Here is a 9358-nt window from a genome sequence, read left to right as displayed (position 1 = left end):
CCTTTTTTTTTTTTGCGGTACGCGGGCTTCTCACTGCTGTGGCCTCTCCCATTGCGGAGCACAGGCTCCGGACGCGCAGGCCCAGTGGCCATGGCTCACGGGCCCAGCCGCTCCGCGGCATGTGGGATCCTCCCGGACCGGGGCACGAACCCGCGTCCCCTGCATCAGCAGGCGGACTCTCAACCACTGCGCCACCAGGGAAGCCCTAACCTGAATTTTTTAGGTAGCTAAGTTAGCCTTTAACTGTGAGGCTATTTATACTTATCCCACTCCATGTGAATATTCACGTTTCTTAGCAGAATTAACGTGTTTCATTCAACAGCTTAGGGATGATCACATAATATATAGTATGTGCATCATATTGCACGGTATTATCTAAAGCATGAAGAATGCTGAATTTGGATACATATCTGGCCCCAAAGGTTTCCAGTAAGGGGCTGAGGATTGTCAGAACTGCCACTGGGGGATGGCGCGAGGGTTACATGAGAGAATTTTTTTTGTTTGTTTGTTTGTTCTGTTTTTTTGCGGTACGCGGGCCTCTCACTGTTGTGGCCTCTCCCGTTGCGGAGCACAGGCTCCGGACGTGCAGGCTCAGCGGCCATGGCTCACGGGCCCAGCCGATCCGCGGCATGTGGGATCTTCCCGGATCGGGGCACGAACCCGCGTCCCCTGCATTGGCAGGAGGACTCTCAATCACTGCGCCACCAGGGAAGCCCGAGAGAATGTTTTTTAACAATGGTGTGAGCAATGGTCAGTCCCAGAATCCAAGAACAGGACGGGGTAGGATGGATGTGGAAGGTGGTGATCTATGAAAAAGTGTGTGTATTCGCCTGCAGCGAAGAGGCTGGAGTAGCTAGTTAGGGCAGCTTCTTGGCTGGCAGGCTCAGAAGTTAAGGCTTAATCCACGGGAAACAACAAGGGTTGGGGGTGGGCGTGGGCAGGGTCATGGGAAGTAACAAAAAGGGATTTGATTCTTAGAAAGATTTAGAGGGGCAAACCTGGCGGCAGGGAGAGCTGCTAGGAGCCGCCTAGGACCTAGGTGACCCCGAGCCCAAGCAGACATCAGCAAGGGCGATACATGCAGAGTCTGGGAAGCAGGGAGGGCCAGGGTCCGTGAGGCCGGGCAGCTGGACCCATGACCCTAGACGGTGAGGTGGTTCCGTCGCCTAAGACCTTCAGAACCAAGCACGGGCCCCCACAGCCAGATTCTCGGAGGAATAGCCGAGATGGGGCTTGAGGGAGGGGGGCCCGAAATCAGGAAGCATTAAAGACAAGCTGGTACCGGGAAGCGGCTCTGGGTTGGGAGCCAGGAAACCAGGGTTCCTGTCTTTCCTCTCCAACTTCGAGCTGGTGGAAGCGGTGCGACTCGTCCCACTTCTAGGTGCCTGCAAAATGGCAACAACGCTGTGTGGGACGGAAGCGGGATACCACGTGGGAAAGCGCCTTGGAACTGAAGCCCCAACAGGGTTACTCAGTTCCAGAGGTTTCATATGAAACCTGCATTTCATATGAAAAGAACCGACGTAGCCATTTTCCTTCACCGTAACAGCCGTTTCATCAAATTTAGCTGCTGCCCAACGCCTCAGGACAACTCTCTGCCGGCGAGTCCGAGGCTTTTCACTAAGTTTGAACTCAGCCGCTCGCCGTAGAGCCTCTAAGTCCCGCCTACGAAATTGACGTCCCGGTCGGAACGCAAGCAAGGAGAGGACGAGCGTGCGTAGAAACGGCACCCAGTACCCGCCCCCCGACCCGACGTCTGCCGCGGGCGCGCGCTCGCACGCCGGAAGGGGCGGAGTCAGACTGGAATTTATATATTGCGCGCCGAGAGTCGACCGATCTCTACCGGCAGCATCCGACGGCAGCATGGTAAGGGACGCTATGGCGGACTTCTACTTGTCTGTCGCGGCGGCATGAGTGCATCCGCGGCACATCCCCGCCATCTCGCCTCATCCGGTGCCGGGGTTCTGCTCTAGGAGCATGGGGCACTCAGCAGAATCCGCAGTCAGGTGTATTTTCTGAAAATGTCCGAGGCCTGAGGTCGGCTTTGGGCCTGCCGGTCGGCTGGCGAGAGGCCTTGCCACGGGAGCTGGGTTGGGGGGCCCAGGCCCGACAATCTTCAAGCCATGGATTATTCCTAGATCTCGGCCTCAGTATTCGAGATCCGAGTCATGAGCACTTTCGCCAGGAGGACCTTGGGTGGGAGCGTTTGGCACTGTTTTGAAAGTGGGAGGTGCAGAAATCCAGGCCGCAGGCGGCAGGGGAGGCTTTGTGTATGGGTTGTTGAATCCTCATTCTGAAACGTCTGGGACGGTTGGTACAACTCCTTGGGCCTCTAGAGTTATCAGAAACCAGAGATGATGAACTTATTGACGGGCGGACAGAGACTTGTGTGCTGATTGTCATGTTCTGATTTGGTTCTGTCGAGTTCTAGTGGCCTCCACTTGCCAGTTAGCTCCCGTTGGGAGCATGAGGAATCTGTACTACCATTACCTGCCACCCAGCCGTTTGACCAGGAGTCCCTATCGTGGACAGAATGTTTATTGGAGTACAGTTGCTTTACAATGTTGTGTTTCTGCTGCACGACAACGTGAATCAGCTATACGTATACATATATCCCCATATTCCCTCCCTCTTGCGTCTCCCTCCCGCCCTCCCTATCCCATCCTAGGTCGTCACAAAGCACCGAGCTGATCTCCCTGTGCTATGCAGCAGCTTCCCACCAGCCGTCCATTTTACATTTGGTAGTGTGTATATGTTCATGCTACTCTCACTTCGTCCCAGCTTCTCCCCACCCCCGTGTCAAGTCTGTTCTCTATGTCTGCGCCTTTATTCCTGCCCTGCCACTAGATTCATCAGTACTGTCTTTTCAGATTCCATATACGTGCGTTGGCATACGGTATTTTTCTTTTTCTGACTTCATTCTGTATGACAGACTCTAGGTCCATCCACCTCATTACAAATAACTCAGTTTCGTTCCTTATGGCTGAGTAACATTCCATTGTATATACATGCGTGGTCAGAATCTTAACTGACTCGCACATAAGGCTGCTTGTTAAGCGATTTTTAATGCCATTACCTGGTGTGCCTTTGTCCTCTTTAGAGGAAGAGATGGGGGGTTCATGTCCTTTAAATTATAGGGTGAGGGTTTGAGATACAGGTTTAACTCGTTTGGCTGAATAATGCCCTTTAGACGTGTGATCCTGAAAAAAGTAAATCCACATAAGCCTGTGACCTGGGTTCCTGGTGTGGATCCAGCATTGCTGGGGATCTTAGAACCTAGGCCTCTGGGGATGCAGAGGCGTGAGCTACTTGGAAGGTGCTAACGTTGATCGATCATTTTCTCCTAGTCTCACAGGAAGTTCTCCGCTCCCAGGCATGGGTCCCTGGGCTTTCTGCCTCGGAAGCGCAGCAGCCGGCACCGCGGGAAGGTGAAGAGCTTCCCCAAGGATGACTCTTGCAAGCCCGTGCACCTCACAGCCTTCCTCGGCTACAAGGCTGGCATGACCCACATTGTGAGGGAGGTCGATAGGCCAGGGTCCAGTAAGTACATGCTGCATCTTCCTAGCTGATGGGAGGGTAGGAGTTGGTGGGAACTGACTAGATGGGGCCAAGCTCTCAGGAGAGCAGGCTTTGGAGAGATCGACAGAACCTCTAGATATCACAATGGAAATATATTTTAGGATCGATTAATGCTTCCAGGGTTCAGGTGGCTGGCACTGCTTGATTTAGGCAGAGGGATGTAATGGTGTAGGGGAGCGTGATGCGGAAATTTGTCAAGAGCTGCAGCACAGAGAAGTATGCGAACATGGGAGGTGGCAACCATTGAGGGTTAAATAGAGACTCCACTCACATTTTAGTGGCAGCCCTGAACTGTGAGCCTCACCTGAACGCCTGAATACTACCCATGTTCCTGGGTTGTGAAGTTCGAAGTAGAAAAGGCGCTAAGTAGAACACGGTGCTGGTGATTGAAACACAGTAAATAGACAGTTAAAATGGTCTATGCTGAGGAATTACTACCTCATTATACTTAGTACTCTTGTATTTTCTAGGCAATAAGGAGTTTGTCTCTGGAGATGGTTATGATAAACCAGCACCGAAACCAGGCTGTTACCTGGCTGCATAGGATCCAGATAGTTTTGTGCTGAAAAGGTCAATGCACACAGACTGAGCATTCAGCAGTGAGGGAGTTTGGGCTGCGGTGCAGACTTCCCCACAAACCTTCCTGTCATCTGAAGCAACTTGCTTTGCTGGCCTGGAAGGGTACGCGACATTTTTCCAAAAGACAGCCCTCCTGCCGGGTACTTGAGGCAGCCCGCTCAGGTCTAACTGCCTGCTTCGTCTGCAGAGGTGAACAAGAAGGAAGTTGTGGAGGCTGTGACCATCGTGGAGACGCCGCCCATGGTCATTGTGGGCATTGTGGGCTACGTGGAAACACCTCGAGGCCTCCGGACCTTTAAGACCATCTTTGCTGAGCATATCAGTGATGAATGCAAAAGGCGCTTCTATAAGAACTGGTAAGGGAGCCGATGCCGCCCTCGCCCTGGGTTAGGCTGGCCAGGAGGGCCAGGGCCTCAGCTCCATAGCCGGGGTGGGAGGAGCTGCTCTGGTGTCGGGTTTAGTTGCAGAACAGAGCAGAACAATTCTTTGCTGCGCTGGAGCAGCATCTTGAGACATTTCCTTCAGTGCTCACCTTAGTGGGTGCTACCTGGAGTCAGTTCAGTATTTCCTGAGTTGCTGGCAAGTGTTGAGTCTACTTAGAAGCTGAGGGATAGCAGTAATGCCCCAGACCCCACCAGCCCCGGTGTGTGGTCTGGTTAATGGATAACCTGGAGCAAGAACTTGTGTGTCTGAATGTATGTGACTTGCATCATTAATCTTGTGGACCTCTGCTCAGCTCCGCTCGGCTCTGCCCGATGAGCTCCATCCAGGCTCCGCTTGCCGGTGGAAAAGGCTCCTTAGAAGCCGGCAATGAGCCCTGTCCCCACACGGTGCCCGTGTCTTCCGCTCACCCCTTGGAGGGTGATGAAGGCTGGCACCTGGCCCCCTCCCCAACTCTGCTCTGCTCCTGAAGGCATAAATCTAAGAAGAAGGCCTTCACCAAATACTGCAAGAAGTGGCAGGATGTAGACGGCAAGAAGCAGCTGGAGAGGGACTTCAGCAGCATGAAGAAGTACTGCCAGGTCATCCGTGTCATTGCCCACACCCAGGTGAGCGCCCACTGCTTATTGTCAATGGAGGTGATGACCTACATGACCACCTGTGGCCTTCGGGGGGCTCAGTTACCTTCTGAGTTGATCCTCAGCTCACACTGGTTTTGTGTCAAGCCTCAGGATTTTAGGGATGGTAAGACTTTGAGGTTCTTATACTTATTTCCTGGAGGAGGAAGGGGTTGTTAAAAGCAACACAGTCCAGCCAGTGCCCTGCCTTGAGGCCTGGGGTCCTGGGACCATATCAAGGACAGTTGTCTGCTTGAGAAGGCATCCAGGTCTCCTCACATAGGGTTGGTTTATTTGTTGCCAGCAGAGGGCACTGTGTCCCCGATGGTTCTTAATTAGGGAAAACCACATCCCATTTTAGGAGAACTGGTTGAAGGAACCGGTGAGTCATAACTAACGTTGTCTAGCCCCTAACTGAAAATAGTGTTGAGATGCTGGCTGTTTGCACTTCAGACCTGACATGTGAGCTGAATTAGCTCTTGGTTGTCTGGGTAGGAATGGGTGCCACCTTTGTTGTCAGTCTGGGCGATTATCCTGGGTGTAGACCCATGATTCTAAGTGATCAGTAGTCCTGCGTGGTTAGTGGCGACCAGATTACCATAGATTTGTGGTGTGTGTCCATTACTGAAGACGGGTCAGTAGGATAACACTGGACAGCTCTAAAATCTGTTTAGATTCATTCCCTAATCACAGCTTGTACTCTCACAGTGTTCTCCTGCTCCCAAAATAATTGGCTTACTGATAGTTGACAGAGCAAGATAGATGGGCAGGGTAAACCAGGGCAGGTACCCCAAGGGAACTGGCCAAAAGGACAGTGAGCAGGAACATTGGGCTGGTTGGTCCCAGGATCTGGTTAAATCAGCCTGTCTTAAGGTGGGCCTGGTGTTTCTGTCAAGGATCAGCTCATTTTGACCTGATTCAGGCACCAGAATTGAAAGGGGAGTGGTAGCCAGTGGGGAGTCGTAACACTGGAAAGCAAAACTGTTGCCTGTCGTGCCCAGCCTGAGTTCCTCTCACCTTGAAGCATCTGTTCCTTTTAGATGCGCCTGCTTCCTCTACGCCAGAAGAAGGCCCACCTCATGGAGATCCAGGTGAACGGAGGCACTGTGGCCGAAAAACTGGACTGGGCCCGAGAGAGGCTAGAGCAGCAGGTCCCTGTGAACCAAGTGTTTGGGCAGGATGAGATGATTGATGTCATTGGGGTGACCAAGGGCAAAGGCTACAAAGGTGAGCTTCGCAGTGGCCCACATTGCTGTGGCTAACCTGGGAGAGGGGTGTCAGGCCCAGCTGTTCTGTGATGAGGCCCTGGAATGAGCGCTGGCACAGCGCCCGAGTCAGACTGCGGAAGTATTCCTTGCTGCCTTCCTTCTGAGGACAGTGCTGTGGTCAGGTGGCTGGGGTAGCATGTGGGACCGGGCATGACATACATACGCTTTGAGCACACTGCAAAACGCGCTGGGAGGCTTCCTGAATGCTCTCAAATGAGCATGATCACGTGCTAGTAGGGCTGATTTTCCAAGGCCTGTTCTTTGCTGATTATAACTCAAGGGTTGTGTCTCAGCTGGTATTCAAACTTGCATGGAGACAGAAGAAGGGAGAGGACATGGCAATCATGTTGCATTGCATGTTCTGTGGACAGAGTACCACAAACTCAAGTTGGGCATTCATAGCAAGAAAGGGCCAATGGCATGGGTGCCAGACACCCCAGTAACAGCATGTGTCTATTCCAGGGGTCACTAGCCGTTGGCACACCAAGAAGCTGCCCCGTAAGACCCACCGAGGGCTGCGAAAGGTTGCCTGTATTGGGGCGTGGCATCCCGCACGGGTGGCCTTCTCTGTGGCTCGGGCCGGGCAGAAAGGCTACCATCACCGCACCGAGATCAACAAGAAGGTGAGGTGCCCAAGGGGGTCCTGTGGAGACTTTAACCCTAGGAGGGGCAGGGTGGTCCCAATATTGGGAATTGGGGTTTCCAGTCCCCGTCACCATCGGTCCATTTGTGGCGGAGCACCCCGTGGACTTAGTTGCTCGTGTCTGGTGGCACAGTTCTGACTCTTGGGTGTCATGATAGTAAAGTGCCGTCCTTGAATGTGGTTCTGGTGCAGCTGACCCTTGGCGGGGCTGAGGACGTGAGCTTTGTCTCCCCTCTCCTGTTCCGTAGTGTTTGGAGAAGCCTCATCCATTGTCTCACTGGATGGCATTGTTTTCAGTTCAGGCCCAGCCACCTTTTCTTTGCTCAAAGCCTGGGACGCCCCCTTACTAGGGCCGAGGTCATAGCTGCTTTCCCAGAGCCCTTTGTAGGCTAGCCCACCCCCAAGATGGATCATTTGTCCCTACTGGCTGTATTTGCGTCCAGCCGGATCCAGAGGCCTCTGAGCTGTCTCTCCGACCAGTTTTCTGGTTCTCAAGTATTTACTCTCATTTCCTCCTTCAGATCTACAAGATTGGCCAGGGCTACCTCATCAAGGATGGCAAACTGATCAAGAACAATGCCTCTACTGATTACGATCTGTCTGACAAGAGCATCAACCCTCTGGTGAGTAATGGGAGCTGTCCATGCAAAGCCTCAGATATCTGGTCTGGGGGGGCATTTCCGGTTCCAGGCCTCCCCTATGGGGCTGGGGCCAATTTTACAGCCGGTTAACTGGACCCCTGTACAGCATCCAGCTGTCTGCACCCTTTGTCATTGGTGGGGGGGAGACTGGCTCATGAGGAGTGGGGTGGCAGGCCCAGCTGTTCAGTGATGATGCCCTGGAATGAGCGCTGGGTGCGGCGCCCGAGTCAGACTGCGGAAGTATTCCTCGCTGCCTTCCTTCTGAGAACAGCTCTGGTCAGGTGGTGGGACCACCAGGACCTGCGGGGGCGGGGGGTGTCGTGTGCGCGGTCAGACCTGTCTCCAGCCCCATACTTGATCTGTGCTGACCTTTGATGGCCTTGCTCCATCCCAGGGTGGCTTTGTCCACTACGGTGAAGTGACCAATGACTTTGTCATGCTCAAAGGCTGCGTGGTGGGAACCAAGAAGCGAGTGCTCACCCTTCGCAAGGTGAGGCTGGAGGAGGGGGTGTTGAGCTCTGTTTGGGGGTTGGGAGGGAAGGCAGGGAGGGATGATACTCCTGACTTTGAAGGCCCGGGAGGAGGGAATTCCGTGTCTGGCCTGGCCTGGCTGTTTGCTTCTGTTCTTAATTGTATTCTCATCCGCCTGGTGGCAGGAGGAAGCCCCTTGGTAGTGGCTGGATGGTGGTGTTTGGGGTGAGTGGGTGTCCTGATTCCAGGACTGATTTAGATGGAGTTGGCCTCTGCCCTCTTAAGATGAGGGACCTGTGAACAAAGATGGTACAGAGAAAGGCGTGGCTCTGTACCCTTGCTCTCTTGGTCCACAGTCCTTGCTGGTGCAGACCAAACGGCGGGCCCTGGAGAAGATTGACCTCAAGTTTATTGACACCACCTCCAAATTTGGCCATGGCCGCTTCCAGACTGTGGAGGAGAAGAAAGCATTCATGGTGAGCACCTACCTCTCTGCCCTCGGGCTGGGGTGGGGGTGGCTTTCAGCTGCTGTCACCTGTCAGCCTGCCCATCTGGTGCTGATGCAGAGGGGGCCACCTTGTGCCTGTGTGTGCCCCGGGCTGTGGAGACCAGCCCGGAATCGGATGGCACTGCGGTTGGCGGTTATTCTTAACTGCCTTCTATCTCTAACCTTGCCTGCTGCATTTCTCTCCACAGGGACCACTTAAGAAGGACCGAATTGCAAAGGAAGAAGGGGCCTAACGTCAGAACAGATGATACGGCTGGTAGAATCTCAATAAAGTTATTTTCCAGTGACATCCATCTGCCTGTACTTCACCTTCCCGGTCCTGGCTGCCTCCCTCGGCCCTCATGCTCCCAGGGGCGTGCTGTCCCCCCAACCTCTTTGGTTGCCTCTTTCCCCTGCCACTTGCCGGCCCCCGTGCTTGGAGCAGACTAGGTGAAGCGGGAGGTGAGAGCCAGCCAGCCTGGTCTGCCCTGCACTGTACGGCCAGCCTGGGGAGTGAGCTCTGTGTGAAATGTTTGTCACAGGGCGAGGGAGCTGGGGCTCTGCTGTAGAAGTTGTGTCTGCAGCTTGGAAGGGGGCAGTGAGGAAGGATCTGGTGTTGCTGTTGCCCATGG

The 9358-nt window shown here is 53.8% G+C and overlaps 1 protein-coding gene across 1 annotated transcript; it reads left to right on the top strand.

The window, feature by feature from the left end:
* The first annotated feature begins 1826 nt into the window (after positions 1-1826).
* RPL3 (ribosomal protein L3) lies at positions 1827-9036 on the top strand. Its single transcript, XM_082849466.1, has 10 exons — positions 1827-1866; positions 3348-3540; positions 4346-4514; positions 5072-5207; positions 6257-6443; positions 6947-7107; positions 7649-7750; positions 8163-8258; positions 8596-8715; positions 8936-9036. Exons 1-10 carry the CDS (start codon positions 1864-1866, stop codon positions 8978-8980), a joined length of 1212 nt encoding a protein of 403 aa, XP_082705592.1. The 5' UTR covers positions 1827-1863; the 3' UTR covers positions 8981-9036.
* Positions 9037-9358: the final 322 nt, after the last annotated feature.

The sequence above is a fragment of the Leucopleurus acutus genome (assembly GCF_964270905.1).
Source record: "Leucopleurus acutus genome assembly, chromosome: 11".
Classification (NCBI taxonomy): Eukaryota; Metazoa; Chordata; class Mammalia; order Artiodactyla; family Delphinidae; genus Leucopleurus; species Leucopleurus acutus.
The sequence above is the reverse complement of the archived record's forward strand: the minus strand, read 5'-3'. Positions and strand labels throughout refer to the sequence as shown.